Below are 19,237 nucleotides of genomic sequence, written 5' to 3'. Positions count from 1 at the left end.
GATGTTTTATAAAACAAAAGGCATGAACTACATTCTTAACAGAGTTAGATGTACTAGTACTATGTTTTTTTTCTTTATACATGCCTTTCATAGATTTGTTTGTGTTTTACAAGATAGAAGCATTGTGCAAATATAGCAGAGACTCAAAGTAACTCCTTGCTTCTGTCCTTTCTGTTTTATGACCTAGATGTGCATGGCAGCATTTGAACATGAGATGGAGAAGGCCTTTGCCTTTCAGGCAAGTCAGGACAAAGTATGCAGTATCTGCATGGAAGTGGTGTATGAGAAACCATCGGCCTCGGAGAGAAGGTTCGGAATCCTTTCCAATTGCAATCACATCTACTGTTTGTCCTGCATCCGGCAGTGGAGGTGTGCCAAACAGTTCGAGAATCTAATCATAAAGTAAGTGTATGTTAACTTTGTGCCAGACTTGTATCCATCCAGGGACTTGTATCCACCCAGATCACAGTGTCTATTATAGCTTGTCATTCAGGTGTTCTCTTCTATAGCACTGTCTAGTCAAAAAGTATCTCTTTCATATCAAACTAAGAATGTTCACAAAGAGAAATTCTATGGGCCTAAAATGTTAGTGTCCCCAATACTGAGATTGTTGTCATGAAAATCCTGACTCCATGTGCTAAGGAGGTACAGTATCTTAGGCCTTGGATACACAACCGTAGTAAGTGGACCTAAATTACGCTACTCCAGCTTCGTGAATAACATAACTGGAGTGGATGTAGCTTAGGTCGACTTACTGTGGTGTTTACACCTTGCTGCGTCGACGGGAGATGATCTCCCATCGACTTCTCATACTGGTGGAATACTGGAGTCAACTGGACAGCGCTCTGCTGTCCATTTAGCAGGTCTTCACCAGAACCGCTACATCAACCCCCGCAGCATCAATCACAGCAGCCTTGATCTCCACTAAAAGTAGATATGACCTTAGTTAGGAACTGAAAACTGCTGTCGCCTTGTTTGTACACATTCAATTACTGGATTGCACATACATTCTAGCTATTGTCACACTCACTCTGAATGCTCATTTAGATACTCCATTGATCATGCATTTATTTTTTATCTGGCCAATGCCTTTGTTGTATCTGCTGTTTTAGCTCCTATATAAATGCATTTAAAGCTTGATTCTCTTTAGAACAGAAATACAGGAAATGTTAAGAATCCAACTGATATCAGAAAAGAGGAAATTTGCCTTTTCCTCCAGAACTCCTTAAAAAGCTACAGATGTTTCAGGGAAAACTTTTTGAAAAATATTTTCCATTCTTATAGTGTATTCCCCATATCCTTCACAATGAGTTTGCTACAGTGAAATATAGCATATTGGAAGCTGCTTGTAGTATTGCTCCCAATGGGCATTCACTGTGAGAAGCTTGGTCTGTGACAAGAAATGAGGCTGTTGCTGCCAAATGGTTTTCGCAGTAGTCCCCCTGAACCAACATTGACAAATGTTTCAACATTTTCAGAAAGTACCATATATACTCAATCATAAGCCGGTTCATTTATAAGCCAACCTCCTCCCCCCCTCCACGCCCCCAAAAGATGGATAAGTAAAAATGGAAAATTTTTATAACCCGTTCATAAGCCAACCCCATAATTCAGGGGACAGCAAACTTTGGCTCCCGGGTCATCAGGATAAGCCGCTGGTGGGCAGAGATGGTTTGTTTACCTCAAGCATCCGCAGGCAAGGAGGTAAACCTAAGTAAACCAAGTGTCTCGGCGAGCCAGCTGCTTACCCTGACAGGCCGGGACAGCAACTAGTGGGGAAATTTTTTGAGGGGGAGAAGCTGGGAGTCAGGGGAGTAACCCCTGTGACCTACCCCGGGACTCCCACACTCTCCCCATCCCATCCCTTTCCACCTTATCTGGGGAGGGCCAGGGGAGGATGTCTTTGACCTGGCCGGAGCTGCTCCGGGTGGCACGGCCGCAGCCTGGCAGCCCCAGAGCTGCAGCTGCTTTGGAGGCTGGGGGGAGACCAGCGTGGCTAGAAGCGCAGAGACTGGGCCCTGCCTCTTCCCTCCTGCATCTGCTGGCTGTGCTGCCTCTCCTTGCTCCCTCTGTTAGGGGGAAGGGCTGTGTCCCCCCTCTCCCTCTCTATACCCATTCATAAGCTGACACCCTTCTCTGGTGCTTCCTTTTTTTACTAAAAAAATTTGGCGTATGAATGAGTATACACAGTAGATCTGAAACTCTTAAACCACTTGTGACCTCATCAACCTTCTGAAAAGATATTAGGAAAAGGGAATGGAATCTTAAAAGAAGTTCTGGTTGAAAGACTGGATGGTTCATTGGGCTGGTAATGGGACATAAAAGCCTTTTGCCAGCTTGTTGATAGACACTAGAAATTATCTGATGGCTGTTAGGTGTTCCCTGTGAAATGACTTGGGTTCTTGATCTGGTTCTAATGAAAGTGTCCATCTCACAAGACCACTAGTTAAACTGACCTGCTTATTGCAATCTTAGTAGACAGGTCAAGTATCAATCTTCTCTTTTGCCCTATTTGGCTGCTGTAGTTCTTCTACAGAGCAAGGATTGAGGTACCTGAATAGTGTCTAAGGTGAGCTTAAGTCTCAAGGAAAAAAATCATTGTCTACACTGATCAGGAAAAGCATGCTAACTATTCAAACATTGATTTAACTGTAGTTTGGACCAAACCTGATTGAGTTGAATTGGTTTACTTCAGTTGAAACTTTAATTATAAAACTTGTAAGTACAGTATACACCAGGGGTGGGCAAACTACAGCCCATCAGACCTTTTAATCCTGCTGCACGCATGCCATGGCTCTGCGCAGCTCCTGGAAGCAGCAACATGTTCCCCCTCCAGCTCCTACACGTAGGGGCAGCCAGGGAGCTCCACATACTGCCCCTGCCCCAAGCACCAGCTCTGCAGCTCCCATTGGCTGGGAACTGGGGTCAATGGGAGCTGCAGAGCGGGTGCCTGCAGATGGGGCAGCATGCAGAACTGCCTGGCTGCTTGAGGTAAACGCCGCCCAGATCCTGCACCTCTGACCCACCCACCCGCCACCCCCGTGCCCTAACCCACAGAGTCACTCTAATCCCCCTCCTGCCCTCTGAACCACTAGGTCCCAGCCTGGAGCACACTCCTGCATCCCAAACCCCTCATCCTCATCCCCAACGCATGCAAAACCCCTCATTTCTGGACCCACCCTGGAACCTGCACCGCCAGCCCAGAGCCCATACCCCCTCCCATACTCCAAAACCTTCTGCACCTCCAACACCTCATCTCTGGCCCCACCCCAGAGCCTGCACCTCCATTTGGAGTCCTCACCCCCCTCCTGCACCCCAACCCCCAATTTTGTGAGCATTCATGGCCCGCCATACAATTTCCATACCCAGATGTGGCCCTCAGGCAAAAAAGTTTGCCAACCCCTAGTATACACTGTAATCAGCTATGATACACTTTGATGCTTCAATATGAAACATCCAATTCCCCTTTCTCCACTTGCTGTTTATGGCTAGTTGTTGAGAAATATCTTCTCAACAAGGTGTATATACATTTATTTTCTTTTCATTACCTATTTAAGATCCTGCCCGCAGTGCCGAGTGACATCAGAGTTTGTAATTCCTAGTGTATACTGGGTAGAAGACCAGAACAAGAAAAATAAGCTGATTGAGGCATTTAAGCAGGGAATGGGGTAAGTTCACTAGCCATAATTATTTTTTGTTTTTCTTAAATAAACTGAAAAGGTTGTAGATCAAGGTATTCAGTAGCCTCTTTTTAAAACATACCTGGTGGAATGTAAATGTGTACATGTGCGCCTGCACACACACCACATTCATTCTCTCTCTCTCACTTCATATCCACTGACTTCAGTGGTGGTTAGGGTGACCAGACAGCAAGTGTGAAAAATCAGGACAGGGGGTGAGGGGTAATAGGAGCCTATATAAGAAAAAGACACAAAAATCGGGACTGTCCCTATAAAATCGGGCCATCTGGTCACCCTAGTGGTGGTTGAAGGAACTTGTATCTAACTCTGGTCTTCCCCTGAATAACATGAATTTAATTTTCATTTCAGCTAGGCTAATGGTCTCTGAAAATATCCCTCATGATTACATTAGAAATTCCCCAAGCTCCAGGCGGAATGTTAGTAATTCTACTTTCCAAAATTGGCTGAGGATATTTTGGTTCACTTCCCAAAACTACAGTTAGATAAAAGTCAGCAGACATTATTACTCAGCTATAACTACCTGGATTATCATACTCTTGTATCGGTGAGGGGAAAAAAACAAAGTTGTCACTGAACTGACTTTTATGATCCTTGTTTCTTTTTCTCCATTTTCCTATCAGTAAAACGTCACAGGCTAGTTGAGGGATTTGTTGTTGTAATGCCATCTGCAAATGTAAAAATAATGACATGCATGGTGAGTTTTATTGAACAATTAGACTTGACTGGTGGTCAGAACATTGGAGATATGCAGTAAAGGATGGTGCTATATCAACCTAGCAAAACTCTGCTTGCTCACTTGCCTGGGATAAATGAGTTTCTCTTTTTGATGGGAGGGTAAAGTATCATTACTACTATCATTATCATTGATCGCCATTCTATAAAGGGTGGGTAAATGCATCTTTGCATTGGGCTAGTAAATTTTCGACCCATTTGGAATGCTAAAACCTGAGTGATGATCCACTACCTGAAGTGCATTCATCTCCCGGAGACACTATTTGCGGTGCTTGTTCTGGAATGGTTCCATAAAAAACCTGGGTGTTTACTTGGCACTTTCAACAAGTGTGTGACATACATTTCCAAAGCACCCATCATTTAGTACCTGGATGCTCCTTGTTCAATTTGCCTAGCATGGGGGAGCATCACCTTTCACAAGAAAAGGAGCTTAGAGAAGGAGTAGTGATGGCACTTGTTTAAGGGTTGTTTGCATTCTTTCAGGAAAATATTAACTATCTCTGTTAGTAGTAGCCCAGGAGATCCCTTCTTCTAGCTTTGCTATAACAAAAGGGTAGATGTCCAGGTTAGAAGTGGTAGTGTTGGGTTGATCTCGTGAGTCTTGTTTTTATAGCAGAAGATGTCTTCGCTCATAGGGTGGTCTCCTGATTTTTTGATGGTGTTTCACTGTAGATGTAGGCAGAGTTAAGCTATTAGGGTGACACTAACAGTGTCTTTTTATTCATTTAATTTAAACACTTCTTAAAGCGTAACTTAAATTTAGAATTTCCTGCCTTCTCAATTTGTTTAAAATATGCTATTTATTTATTTTTCCCTGCAGTTCTGGAGGCTTAACTTTAAGATCAACCCTAACTTAATTTTGTCTGGGAATTTCAGTAGGTTTTGCCAGATTCCTGTGATACCCTATCTACTCTGCATTTGGTAAATGCATGGGTTTTCATCAGGACATCTATAATGCCATAAATCTGGATCATAATAGGACCAACTTTCTAAGATATGCCTGATGCAGCAGTTGTGATACCAACCTGGGAATGCCATGGTCACTGGTCCATAATTATTCAAGATCAGAAGTTCTGCCTGAATCCATGAGGTTCTTGTGCCAGTAAAGAGACCACAAGAATGTCTTGAAATTCATCTAATTCAAAAAATCCAGCTGTCATGGAGCCTGAAAGAATCAAAGGCTAACTAGTGCTTGCCATAGCCAAGTGGTGAAAACAAATTTAGTTTCTGATTTGATTTTTAGATACCATGAGCTTTTTTTAAAAGGGAAACTTCAAGAAGTACCAACACCTCATTTAAAAAAACTACACAGCTCCAAAACACATTTTTGATTTGTCTTCATAAAATTCTATCATGATATAAAATAACATGTGCAATTTAATGACAGTAGCTTCAATATTAAGCATGGAATGAGAAAAGTGTCTCTCCATAAACAAATACTGGACTATTACTTCTTTGAAATGCTTTAATATTTTTTTTTTCCTATTTTAGCTCTTTTGTCATTCATTTGCCATTTGTCTTTTATTGAGCCTGGACAAACATGAAACTATGGGATATCATTTCCTCACTTTCACTAGTATAATCTGTAATATTTGGGTTGCAAGTGTTAAACAGATCTGACTTTTGGTTTTGCAGAATCTAAATTTTGGACTTAGTTGTGTAAGTGTAAACTTTTAAAAGCTATTTCATTTTAAAGGTACAAATATTGAGTGACAGGCAAGACAGTGACATGGCATGTATGTATTACTTAAGTAAATCTTCATAACTGTTTCTATTCATTACTTCCAGCAGGGGTCTCTGTAGAAAGTTGAGCATACAATTTAATGATGATGCAATACAAGTGTAAATGGAAGATTGGTAGATTATATTTGATTTAGATGTTAGTCTGTCATGGTCTTTTGCAGAGCTCACCATGTAAAAAGTAGCCTATTTTTAATTTTTTTCTCCATCTTCTTCTTAAGAACACAGTACATTGCCCATATGACAGAGATGAGTTTTTCATTTCAACATTAATAACTGCATAAATATTAGTGGCATTTCCACACTTGATCATAATCCAAAGTATGGCATGGTGATTTAAGTGCTATAATAGTTTTTAACCACACTTTCTGTACAAAAAATCACCTTTAGGCTAAGACTAGTGGGGAAATTTCAGCTTAAACAATGAATTTTTCAGTTAGTAAGCACTATGCCTTGTAAGTGTTTGCAGAATTGGGCCTTAAGGTTTTAACTAACTAGCTTTCTATTAGAAGACCCATTGTAAAATTTTCAAAAGCAGCGTAGGAGTTTGTCTCATTAAAAGTAAATAGGACTTAAGCAACTTTGCAAATTTTATCCCAATTCTAGGTAATTCTTAGAATTTCCGGGCTTTCAATTGGTGGATACTACAGTGTTTGGTAGAAATTGCATCAAGACAGTACCCCAAAAAAGAAAATAAGGACAGATATTGGAAGACTTAATCCAAGGTTGATGAAGTGTAGTGCCTGGTAAAATAAATATATATAATGAGATTAAGGCATTTTAACACACTGTTAGATGGGTACTTCTTAGACAATTGGAAGTTCACGCTGTAAATCACTTGAATATCATTTTTCTCTAGATTAGCAATGAGGTTTGGAATTTGACCATGTCCTCTTTTTCAAAGAATTAACTCTTACAGATAGAGATAATCAAACATAACGTTTAAGCAAAAAAAAAAAAAAAAGTTAAAGATATCAGTTTACACAGATAAACTTTACTGATACATTTTAGTAATGTAAAATGTTATTTATACTGAATATATCCATTTCTTAGCCAAGAAACTCAGCTGGCAATAGATAATCTCCAAAAGATTCATTCTTCATTAAAACTTGTCTAGTTTAAAAAAAACAAAAACAAAAAACCAAACAGATGTAGAACAAAAGAAAGCAGCAAGTCCTGGAAAATGAAAAGCAGGAAGTAAAGGCCAGTTGTATTTGGCTTCACAGTAGAAAACACTAGGTATGTTTGTTTACCTCGGCTTGTTTTTGATTTGTAATCTTGACAACCGCTTGTTTAAATATAGTATCATTGAGCTTGCTTGTTCAGCTGGTCCTCATCCATTATATTACAGTTAGGTCATAAAGAATTGAGTTACACCATAACTGAATATTTGTTTTGTAAAACTGCTAAATTATTTTCTCTTACGGTTTTCCTTTTCTGATTTCCTCCAACAGAATGCTTGTTTGTGAAGAGCAGGATCTTCACCAAAGTACTCAATTGTCACCAATTTAAAACCATTGCAGATTATATGTCAAAAGAGCCTGCTCATTAAATTGTTCAGCTGGCTCCATCTGAATCAGTTGAGCAATAGAGCTGATGGAAATTTTTCTACTGACAAGTTTTATTTATTTTTGATATTTCTTAATTTAAGCTATTGTTTGCTTTAAAAAATGTGCGGTAGAGGGAGGACACTTAATGATCGTGGCTTTTCAACCAGTTCAACTGATTCAGGTGTAGAGCTCCTCAGTGTGCTGAACTCTTTAATACAATCCCTGCTCTTTAAACAAAGCACAAACTCCTTTTATGAAGATCCATCTTTGAAAAACACACACAAGTGTGGAAATTAGTACATGAATAGTGCACTGTATGTTACATGTATAAAGTAACCTTAACAAAACCTAAAAGGCAGAGAAATGAATAGTTAAGGCTAACAATATGTGCTCGTTATACCACCCCCAACCTTTTAGGCAGTTTCACAGAACTGTCCAGAAGGGACAATAAGAAGGATGGGTCTATTTGTGGTAGTGAGTGGGTTGAAAGTGGTAACGGGGATGCTGGAAGATTGACATCAGTGGTGGGGCAGAATTAATGTTGTGGTTTTGCTAGTGGTGAAGTTTCTGTCTCTGGGTGGTGGATAGAGGGCATGTATTGTTGGTTATCATAACTTTTGTCTCCTTGGGTTTTAGATTTATTATACAGTAGATAGAGTAATCTTAATTGATACATTAATATGTTAAGTTTGTGTAGTAGGCAGGTGATGTATTTTCTTTGCTCATCATCATTATAGAAAAGCAAGCCCTGAAGCATGGTATTGAAAACGGTAGTTAGATGTCTGTTCAGTAACTTGCATTGTCTGTCATTTCCACTGATGTTTATAGTCAGAGACCAAAACTAAATTAAGAAAAGAACTGTGCAGTGAGATGTTTCTAAATTTGCATTCCTACTAATTTAGAATATTTTTTCCATCTGTGCCCTGAAGGTTTGAGGGAATGTTCCCTTAACTGCAGGTTAAGTACTTTCACACTCTGAAGAACACAGCCTGCAATGCTTGTGGTGTTGGTATCAAAAAATGTGGAATGGTGATCTTCATTCAAATCTGAGAGGAAGCAGCAAATTAAGATTGGGGAGAGCTATTCCCTTGGCTTTTCTCTTCTTTTTTTTTTTTTTTTTTTTTCTTCAATATTTTAATATGTTTAACTGGAAATCTGAAATAGTCTTTGTGGAGAAAAGCCCCTCTCCTTTATAAGGCCACCTACATGTGTGAATGCAAGTAAAGGTGAGACAAATACAGTCACACTCTAATACTAGCTCATGAAGTCTATGAACTAACAGTGAATCGATGGTTTGTCAAAAATCATTATCTAACAAAGTATCAGTTGTAAGGTTCTGTGACCTTCACTGTAGAACTTTGTTTGCTCCAGAGAATGCCAAGTTTGTTGTTTACATTGTGTGTATTTTCTCTCTAGGTATGTAACCCACACCCTGCCTGGATGTGGTGTTCTGTCCCATCTAGTGGCACCAAGACCTCTTAAAGAGAGAGAAAAAATGAGTCTGCTCCACAGCCTTAACTAAGAGCCAGTTGGCTTTTGGCTCATGCACTAAGCTCCAGAGGTCCCTGGTTCAATCCTGCTGCTGACAACCAGGGCCTGCCGGTGTTACATGTACACTCCATCAGGGTCTGGGCTATTAATAGTACAGGAGCTGGAACGTGCAGCTGCTGACTAGTAACAACCAGCTCAGTACTTTTGGGCTTGCTCTGGGTAGTTTTACTGTAGGGTGTATTATTGCTCATTTGTGTGGAAAAGTGAAGGGTGACATTTCCCCAAACCATTCTTGGGTTGTACAAGTACAAGGGGGAAAGACAATTTGGCACTAATCTATCTGACCTCTGATTGTATATAGCCATTGGTGTTTGAAAAAACACAAATGGTCAAACATGTATTTCTCCTCTATGCAGCAATTAAAGTAAACTTCGCACTTGCTTTCATACATTTTTACTTAATGTAGGTCTGTAAGGAAATATGTTTGTTACTGATTTATAGATGACATAACTTCAGTTAAAATCATTAGACTGGAAGTACATAAAAGGACAGGATGTTCTTCGGATGTAGTTTAGCCAAATTATAAAGGATATTATTAGATTTAAGATGATGAGAGCCACTTTGTCTTCATCTGTTACTGGGAAACGTAATCTTTTATACAGCAAAGCGACAAACACAGATGAAGGATTATTCTGGCTGCAGTGTTAAAGTGCATGTTTTATCTGTTTGATTCAGTTCATAAACTATCTCACCAACTCAACCTCTTCTCCCCCCCCCCATATGTATAAATTAGAACACTTAACTATTGTTTTCAGCAAGCAAATCATTTTAATACTGAAGGTTAAATAGTGCTTTGGATTCCTTTCTCCCTCAAAGATACTCACTGAATGTGAGAACTACTAAGGTTTCTATCATTGTAGTTTTGAAGGAGTAAACTTGACTTCCCCAGTTGCTGTGATCATTGCAGTGTCATGACTTGGCTTCACCTTCTAGAACAAGAGTTTTTTGTTGCTTTATGATAAAGATTAGAGTGTTTAAATGTAGGTCAGCAGGGACTGATATCAGTACAGAGTATCTTTTAAAAAATCCTTTCAGACAGTGCATTAACTGTATTGTCTGGTTCTGGAACTATTGAGCTGATCCCGCTTGACTGGGAGAAGAGTCAGCTGATACAGGGCCTTTCTGAGGTGATAATTTAAAAAAAAAAAAAAAGAAAAAAAAGGGGGGGGGGGGCAGATAACCCTGGAAAAGCTGCTCAGTTCATTCTCCTGTCCCCAAGAAACAGCTTTCATTTTTACCATCATCTAAAGGAACTAGTTACTCTCTTTCAGGAAAAAGGCCTGCAAATACTTTGAACAAGGAAAGGGAACCTGCCCATTTGGAGGAAAATGCCTTTACCTTCATGCTTACCCTGATGGGACACGAGCTGAACCTGAGAAACCACGAAAACAGCTCAGCTCAGAGGGGACTGTGCGGGTAAGCAGACATTTAGCCATTCATTTACTTGAATATAAGCTGCCCTTTCATAGAAGGGCATAATTTCTCTCTAGGCTAAAAACACCTTTTAGGCCAAGATTTTCAAAATTAGCTGACTTGAATTTTGGGTGCTCAACTTGACACTGATCGTGAATTTGCTTGAAAACCAGAATCAGTTTTTTACATTTAACATTTTTTCAAGAGCTCTGTGAGGGAACACTCTCTCTCCCATAGTACTCAAAACTTCATCTTTTAGCAAATTCCTGATTGCGTAGCTATTGCCCACACATCCCATTGTCTTTGATGGGAGTTACACATGGGGAAGTATTGTAGGATCAGCTCCCTCATTTATGCTGCAAAAATATTCTTAAATTCATCTGTTTTAACTCATCCAGCAATGGACCATGACTCAGCGCTATTATCGTTGCATGGCTGTATCTCCCAAGAATTGTAGAAAATGTTCTGAGGGGACAGTCTAGGCTTACTTCCTAAGCTTGTGCTTTATGGTTGTTAGACAGGCCCACTAACTTCAGCTGTGCCTGCATCTAGCCCTTCTAGATGATCTCTAAAATTTCAGCTAATAACTTGACAGTGGTAGAAATTGTGTGGGGGAAAATATTGCTGGTGTTACACCTCCCCTTCCCAAGCTGTTGGTGACGCCTGCGCTGTATGTGAGCAAAAACACCATAGTAAAACAATTCCCCACCCCTTTTTTAAAATTTAGGCAGAGCTTGAGCATATCTTCCCCTGTCAAGTTTTGATTATCAACTTCAGAAAAAAAGGGGAAGTAAAACAAGAATATAGGTGAGATGAAAAGCATTTTTTAAAAGTAGATATTTTTAGCCTGAATGCTTTGGGAAAGGCTGTACACTGGTATAAGTGCAGACAAACTGACATTTCTTATTTCAGAGAATGCATTAAAGGCAATTATTATTCTGTTTCACAGTTCTTCAATTCTGTTCGGCTCTGGGATTTTATTGAAGACAGAGAAAGTAGGACTATACCCAATGCTGAAGATGAAGTGACTGAGCTTGGAGAGCTTTTCATGCACCTCTCAGGGGCAGATCAAGAGTCTGCCACTCCTCAATAAAGGGAACTAAGGAACAAAAGTTCTGTTTTCACTGCTTACTTAAAGGTGGTTTTGGTTTTTACAGGAAAAATATAGCTTACTGGGGAGGTTCTTGTAGAACTTTTGTATAATCTGTATACAAACAATAGTACAGAAGGCTATTAAATAAAAAACTAACACGTGTATAGGGAAAGGGAGGTTTGGGGGTGATTTTGTGCATAAACAGCAAGGGTAAGTTGCCAAACCTTTTTCAACACCTAGTTCTTTAATATCCTAGGCCTAACACTGCAAACAGTTACCTCTCTCCCCCTCAACAGAAGTGGGTTCAGTAAACTCTACTCTCACCACCTTGTCTCTCTGAAAGTAAAAGGCTGCATGGTGAAATGCACTAGTATAGCTAGAACAGATAAAACCTAGTTACAAGTGAATGTATAATCCCCTCCTAAAGTGCATCACAGTAGGAAGACAGACTTGTACCTTGCTGAATTTTCCAGACTAATTTTCCCAAGACATTGGTGCAAACACCTTACTTTTTTAGAAAGAACTCAAGGTGCTTGGTTTGACAGCTCATCCAAGGGACAGCACTTCAACCAGCTGTGTTCCTTTCTTGGGCATTATTTCTATACACACACCTTATGGAATGCCCTCTAAACAGCATTTACTGGAGCAAGTACATCCATGGACTGATCCACACAAACAAGTTGAGCTGACAGAATTGCAGTACAGGGTTGCAGGTGTGGCTAGACCTGCTTCGTAGTAGAAATCCTGCATCTGATGTCCAAATTGGATATTGTGCAAAGAGAAACTGGGGTAATCTTTGTCTGGACATTGATTCGCTACAAGTAGTATAGTGGAGAGAGTGTTTGAAAACTGCAATACTGCTACATATATTCAAACTGAAGATATATGCAAGAATGATCAACAGTCTGATTAATTCATTCTAGAGTCAGTAAAATGTGACTAGACTGCTCTATAATCCACTAGAACATGTTGCCTAAGCCCCTAGAATTGCCATGATCAGTGGCAATTTAACTGTACGTAGTGGATTTCAATTACAGAAGCAAACTAAATTTCTCTTAAAATTAAATGCAGCAATTTACATGCATCCCCGAGATGAAAGTTACACATCTTACAATGTCTCCAAGAAACTAGAAGCTAAAGAGGTCAGTCACTATAATGGTCCAAATAACCTCTGCATGGTTGCCGTGGAACCCTTTGCCCTCCCCAGGGTTCTCAGATCATGGTCTTGCTCAGACTTACGAACCGAAGTCAACAACACACCTCATTTGGATCTGTTAGTACACAATCAGGCAGCAGCACCAGCGACCCAAAAAAAAAAAGGCCACTACAGTACAGTATTGTGTTACATGTAAACTACTACCAAAGTTTAAACAAAAGATTTGACATGGTAAGGAAACTTTCTGTGCTTGTTTCATTTAAATTAAGATGGTTAAGAGCAGCATTTTTCTTCTGCATAGTAAAATTTCAAAGTTGTCAATGTTTGCTGGTAAACTTTTGAAAGAACCACTATAATGGCTTTTTTTAGCATTAGGAACAACCTCCACTCCCAAGGTGTTCGTAATTCCAAGGTTCTCCTCTCATTCTAAGGTTGGCAGCTGGCTACTTTCATATGTAGCTTTCACTTTTAAGTTATACATGTTCTATCCAGAAGGCACTTGCATGCTTCTTCCTTTCTGGCCTCTGCTCCAAGTGAAAAGGGAGAAGCCATTTGGAGAATCTGTCAGTGCTTCTGGGCATGTGTACACATATGCACCTATTGCTGATTGATGGAGAAAGGTAATTATTTTCCAGTAGTGTGTGGTAGAAATTTAGCTGACTTTGTGCAGGTTGTGCTAGGTTATTCCTGCAGATAATTTAAGTGTACTAACTTACAAAATTGATTAGGTGAACTTCACAAAAGTGAACATGTCTGGCTGAAAGTTTAGATTAATGGACAGAGTAAACAATGAAATGCCAGCACCACAGCCCAGAGGCTCTCAACCTTTCCAGACTATTTTACCCCTTCAAGAAGTCTGTCTTACATACCCCACGTATCCCCTCAAACTATTTGCTTACAAAATCAGACATAAAATACAAAAGTGTCACAACACACTATTACTGAACAATTGCTTTCTCATTTTTACTATATAATTATAAAATAAATCAATGGGAATAAAAATATTGTACTTACATTTCAGTGTATAGTATATAGAGCAGTATACATAAGTCATATGAAATTTCAGTTAGCTGTGCTGACGTCACTAGTGCATTTTATGTAGCCTGCTGTAACACTTGGCCAATATCTAGATAAGTTGATGTACTCCTTGAAAGACCTGTGTAGGGTGACCATTTTTCTTAAAGTAAAAGGGGACAGGCTGGGACTGATCCACAGAGCTCGGGGGGGGACCTGCAGCGAGGCTGGGGATGACCTCCTGAGCCCCGCTGAGGGGGTCAGCTCTGAAGGCAGTGCTACCCACCAGCATCAAATTTCTCTGGGACAAATGCCCGGTTTTGGTGAAAAAGTAAGGATGGCCAGGACAGCTGAAAAAGGGGACTATCCAGACCAAAACAGGATATGTGGTCACCCTACCTCTGCATACCCTCAGGGGTACGCATACTCCTCGTTGAGAACCACTGCTTTAGCCAACATCTTCAGTATAAGTAGTTTTTCAAACAGAACTTTGTGTACAAAGAAGGAGCAAGTAAAGGGGCACAAGGAACAGGTGGAGACATAGTTAAATGATTTGAAGAGAGCTCACACTTACTCCCCTCAGAGGCAGCACCCCACATCCAATTTAGGATATTGGGATTGCATACTTAGAACAAGCCTGAAGATTTACATGGCCTTCATTAGGCATCATTTTTATATAAAAGAATATGGAAGTTTCAACTATCTGTTCCACAACTAGAAAATGTGCAGTGCTGTCCCTTATTTGTAGCTCAGGATACTAAACTTAATCTCACTGGAGAAGGTTGTAATTTAACTATGTCTGGATAGTAAGATCACGATTACTATGAAACTTTTCCTGTGCCCGGCTCCTCCAAGTATTTTTGACACACGTTTCTACTTATTTTAATGCCTAGAGGCCTCCATTAGGATCAGATCTATACAACTAGAGAGTAAAATGGCAGTCCGTCCCTCCAGAAATTACAATCTAAACTGAGAAAAATAGCAGGAGTAACAAACAATGGGAGAGAGAATGAAGGAAACAGCAACAAGAATGTATGGCAGCATAGACAAGCTACATTCAGCAAGATGGTCAGGCTTGTACTGTAAGATTAACACTGTAACCAAGAGTCCCATGCCAATCATCTATAGACCTTCGACCATTCACTTTTTCTATACGAACAACTGTGCCACTACCTTTCTGTGACTTATCTTCAGCATTCTGCTGCATGTCGTTAGTTTTGGAAAGGATATCTGCATTATTTCCAGTACTGAAGAGTAGCTCCTCCCATAAAAAACATATCATAGGTAACCAAACTGCAGCACTGTCCTGCTTTTGTTTGCTTTAATTTTGAAATCCTTTAAGCAAGACAATTCCTTATTTATCTTTGTCAGCAAGGCAGCAGGAGATGCCATATGCTGTAGTATTTATTAAACAAGACAACTATGGCTAAATTTTCAGTGTCATCTAGGGAATTTTGATGCCCAATTTCCATTAAAATTAGCACCCAAATTCCCTTTAGAACATATATATTTTGTAGGGGCTAGCTGGAACCATGGCTTGGTGTACTAGCCTTTCACTCCTGGAGTAAAATGTTTATTACAATCAAAGTTACACACCCCTTAATCTTAGGGTAAAGATTTAAAATTGTATTAAGTTACGAGTGAATCTGTTCAGTGGCTTAGAACTTAAATTATTCCTTTTTGAAACCCAGAACATGTTGTATTTTTCCAATCCTCTTAGAATTTTTTTCTTGTAAAACATATTTAAGGACTGGTAGCTGTAGAACAGAACAAAATAGTTCATACTTTGTTACCAACAACGTGTTGTGGATTAGGGTGATTCTTCGATGACATCAGAATGATCGAGCTGAATTTAACCAAATATTTGAACATTAAGGGTAATTTCACTTCACTGCTCGTTTAGTCTTTGTAATGCTGAAATTTTGTAATGGTTATACAAAACTACTTCAACCTTAATGTTAAGCTAAGGTTTTTTTGTGTGGGAACATTTATTCTGGTAACAAGAACCTTGCTGATCTGCAGGGAGTAAAAATTAAAAGGTACCTCAGAATTTTGACAGCTCCTTTGCTTTGTGTTTCAGTAATTCTTCTCTCCCCTTTCATGAAGGCTTTGGAGTAAATCAGCTGATGGAATAAGAAGGTGAGGGCAGTAGTCTGGTGCTGGCAAACAATTTGAAAAACTGAGTAGAGAGGTTTGCATAATTCACAGCAGAATAATTACCATTTAGCAAATTATTCCCACTTCAGCTAACAAAGTGTCAGGCTAGGGAATTCTAGATGGTACAGTAGAACCTCAGAGTTACGAACTGACCAGTCAACCACACACCTAGTTTGGAACCGGGAAGTACACAATCAGGCAGAAGCAGAGAGACACAAAAACAAATACAGCACCGTGTTAAACGGAAACTACTTTAAAAAAAAAAAAAAAAAGGAAAGGAAAGCAGCATTCTGTATTAAGTTAATGTTCAGTTGTAAACTTTTGAAAGAACCACCATAATGCTTCGTTCAGAGTTAAGAACAATCTCCATTCCCAAGCTGTTCATAACTCTGAGGTTCTGCTTATGCCAAAGATAAAGTAGTTGTTGGTTTCAGATTTATGCAATCATTAGCATACAGGGAATTGCATAACTGCCTATCCCTCTTAACTGGAAGAGACAGTACATTTCAGGGTAACTGAAATGTAAGTTAGGGAAAAAACAGAAGCATAATGTATTACTATAGCAGCCAAGGCCTAAATAGTACACATGGTCCCTACAACTAGTGTTCATTCTTCCCTAATCAAAACACTTAACAGAATATTAAAAATATTAAGTGTTACTATTCAACAGGAAAGAGATTTAGAGACTGTCCCACAGTCTGAAATTAAGCTACCTTACTGTTCCTAAATTGTAGTGTGTAGTAAGATGGCTGGTCACATGATGCACCAGTGGTGATAGCTGAGAAAGACAGACTGATGGAAGCCAAACGATGAGCAGAAATAGCATAATTCACATTTCTTGAAAGATGGCAATAAATACAGCCAAAAATACATTATATCCATTCCTAATATGTGCATGTGTAAGCACTGCTATAGTTGCCTAGGGATATTATGCATATAGGAGAAATGGTCAACATATTAAATGTTTGGGAACCTCTGGATTACCACACTGTTCTGTAAAGTGACGCTGGACAACAAGCTCAGAATTGCTAACTTCTAATTATAAATCATTCATATACATATTAAAGTACATGCAAAGTGTTTGAAAACTTGTGCGTGCCACCTATTGTGGTCAATATAGCGAAGAGTATTTGTGATAATTTAGAATTTCTAGAGATAATTTAAGACACCGATGTCTAAATGGGCACACGATCGCAGAACTATATGCATCTAGACATCTTAGAATTGTAAGATATTGCACTGAAGAATGACACTGAAGATTAAACCTAAATTTAATTTATTTTATTAAAATAAGATAATCAGAGGAACCTTGGTTTACAATAAAGGCATTTTCTTGGGAGCAATAAAAACAAAATTAAAACCCAAATCAGAAAGAAAAACTGTATACACTCAGTTTCCTCTTTTATAGTGCATCTCTCGGAAGACAGCTTCAAATGGGTTGAAGTTGCTGCGTGTTTTGCAGAAATATACTGATAATGTTACTTAGCCTTTCCTCATCCAAAAAAAGCCTGTCATTCCGCACTTGATACCTCATTGGGCTGTAAGAAACAAGTCAATAGTACCAAAAAAGCTTCTTAAGTTACTGGAGAGGACCATAGCAAGATTGTGCTAGCTTCCTTCTCTGAGCAGTACTATTCAGAATATATTCCACTCCTCTGCAGAAGTTTTTCTTCTATGTGCAAAACTATTTTTGTGTTGACTTAGCAATTCGTTATAACAGATTTCATCTGCTTCATGAGTACTCTTTGCAGAAGCTGATCGCCAGAATTCGTTTCTTCCTTTCATCAGTCCTGTTTGTAAATGACCATTTTAGTCAAAATCCCCCAACTTTACAGTGGCACATGGCATGGGACATCCAAAGAACAGTACCAATCTGCAATATTTCTTTCCTCAAATGCTGAGCCATCCTTGCTATAAAAATACCAATTTATTAAACAGAATCAAAAAAAAAAACTGCCAAAGAAATGTCCATCTTTTCTGCTTATGGGAAAATAAGGCTCAAGTGCATCTATTAAAAAAATAGTAATAGATTTTCTTGATTACAGTCTCAGTTAACTCTATCCCAATAAAAGAAATGGTAGAAAAAGGCAACGTGGAGAAATGTCCCTGTAGGATTAAAACTGTAGAAATCCTTAGCAGCTTGTTCTTAAAACTGGGAGACAGATAGATAATCCTGCTGGCATTGCAATCCTGTAGATTGAGGCATTAAAAGCACAACTGTTACGACTGTTTTCTTTCTCATTATTGGTTAGAGCAAGAGAGCGTGCAATCCTAAAAAACAGGTAGTCTTGTGGATGTTAATGTGCATGAATTTATGTCCTCAGTGTGGGCTGCACGATGCAGAGAAGGTTCAGAAGCGCTACGGTTGATTTTGGGTAAAGAATGCTGCAGCAATTCAATGGAAGACAGTATCTGAAAAAAAAAAAATGAACACCAAAAGGAAACTTATTTCAAGAAGGTTTGTTAGAAACAACCTGCCTGAAAATCTATTTTTAATCCCAAACCTCAGTTTATTATGGGATGAGAGTGTCTTTCAAGATCAGTAATTTGCTTTCATTGGAACACTAGTCAGAATTGTCTAGTTATAGTAACCTGCCATTTAAGTAGTCAAAGCATAGCATATCAGGCTGAAAGGACTATGCTACATAAAGGTTTATAATAGCAATGAAAACCTAAGTGAATAACTACAGAGTGGTGGGATTCCTTCCTTTAGTTTTTCCATGCGATGATCTGCAAGTTTCCTATATGAGAGATTAAGAATATAAAACCTGCCACATTGGGTCAGACCTTGGTCCATCTTGCCCAATATCCTGTCTCCGACTGGCACATACCAGAGCTTCAGGGGGCATGTACAGAACAGTGCAATTATGGAGTCATTCATCTGTCTTCCACTCCAGGCTTCTGGCAGTCAGAGGTTTAGGGTCACCATGAGCATGGTGTTGCAGCATCCAACAATTTTGGCTAATAGCTATTGATGGACCTATCATCCATGAATGTATCTAGATCTTTTTTGAAACCAATTATACTTTTGGCTATTACAACATCCCATTGCAAGCAGCTCTACAGGTTAGTTGTGTGAAAAGAGTACTTCCTCTTGTTTGTATTAAACCTGCTGCCTATTAATTTCATC

At 39.2% G+C, this 19,237-nt stretch overlaps 2 protein-coding genes across 10 annotated transcripts in view; one reads left to right on the top strand and one right to left on the bottom strand.

Moving 5' to 3' along the window:
* The window catches only part of MKRN2 (makorin ring finger protein 2), a 28,939-nt gene extending 12,933 nt beyond the window's left edge, over window positions 1-16,006 (top strand). The window contains exons 5-8 of the mRNA XM_054035745.1: window positions 188-402; window positions 3,558-3,668; window positions 10,546-10,690; window positions 11,637-16,006. Coding sequence (XP_053891720.1) covers window positions 188-402; window positions 3,558-3,668; window positions 10,546-10,690; window positions 11,637-11,780 — 615 coding nt within the window. The 3' untranslated portion in view covers window positions 11,781-16,006. The remainder of the gene's footprint in view (window positions 1-187; window positions 403-3,557; window positions 3,669-10,545; window positions 10,691-11,636) is intronic.
* A 1,367-nt stretch (window positions 16,007-17,373) lies between these two features.
* The window catches only part of RAF1 (Raf-1 proto-oncogene, serine/threonine kinase), a 97,120-nt gene continuing 95,256 nt past the window's right edge, over window positions 17,374-19,237 (bottom strand). For all 9 annotated transcript variants that reach the window (XM_054035740.1, XM_054035741.1, XM_054035738.1 and 6 more), the window contains one exon: window positions 17,374-18,519. In XM_054035740.1, coding sequence (XP_053891715.1) covers window positions 18,379-18,519 — 141 coding nt within the window. In that variant the 3' untranslated portion in view covers window positions 17,374-18,378. The remainder of the gene's footprint in view (window positions 18,520-19,237) is intronic.

The sequence above is a fragment of the Malaclemys terrapin genome, chromosome 7, assembly GCF_027887155.1.
Source record: "Malaclemys terrapin pileata isolate rMalTer1 chromosome 7, rMalTer1.hap1, whole genome shotgun sequence".
Classification (NCBI taxonomy): domain Eukaryota; kingdom Metazoa; phylum Chordata; order Testudines; family Emydidae; genus Malaclemys; species Malaclemys terrapin.
Note: the sequence above shows the minus strand (reverse complement) of the source record. Positions and strands in the feature narration are given on the sequence as shown.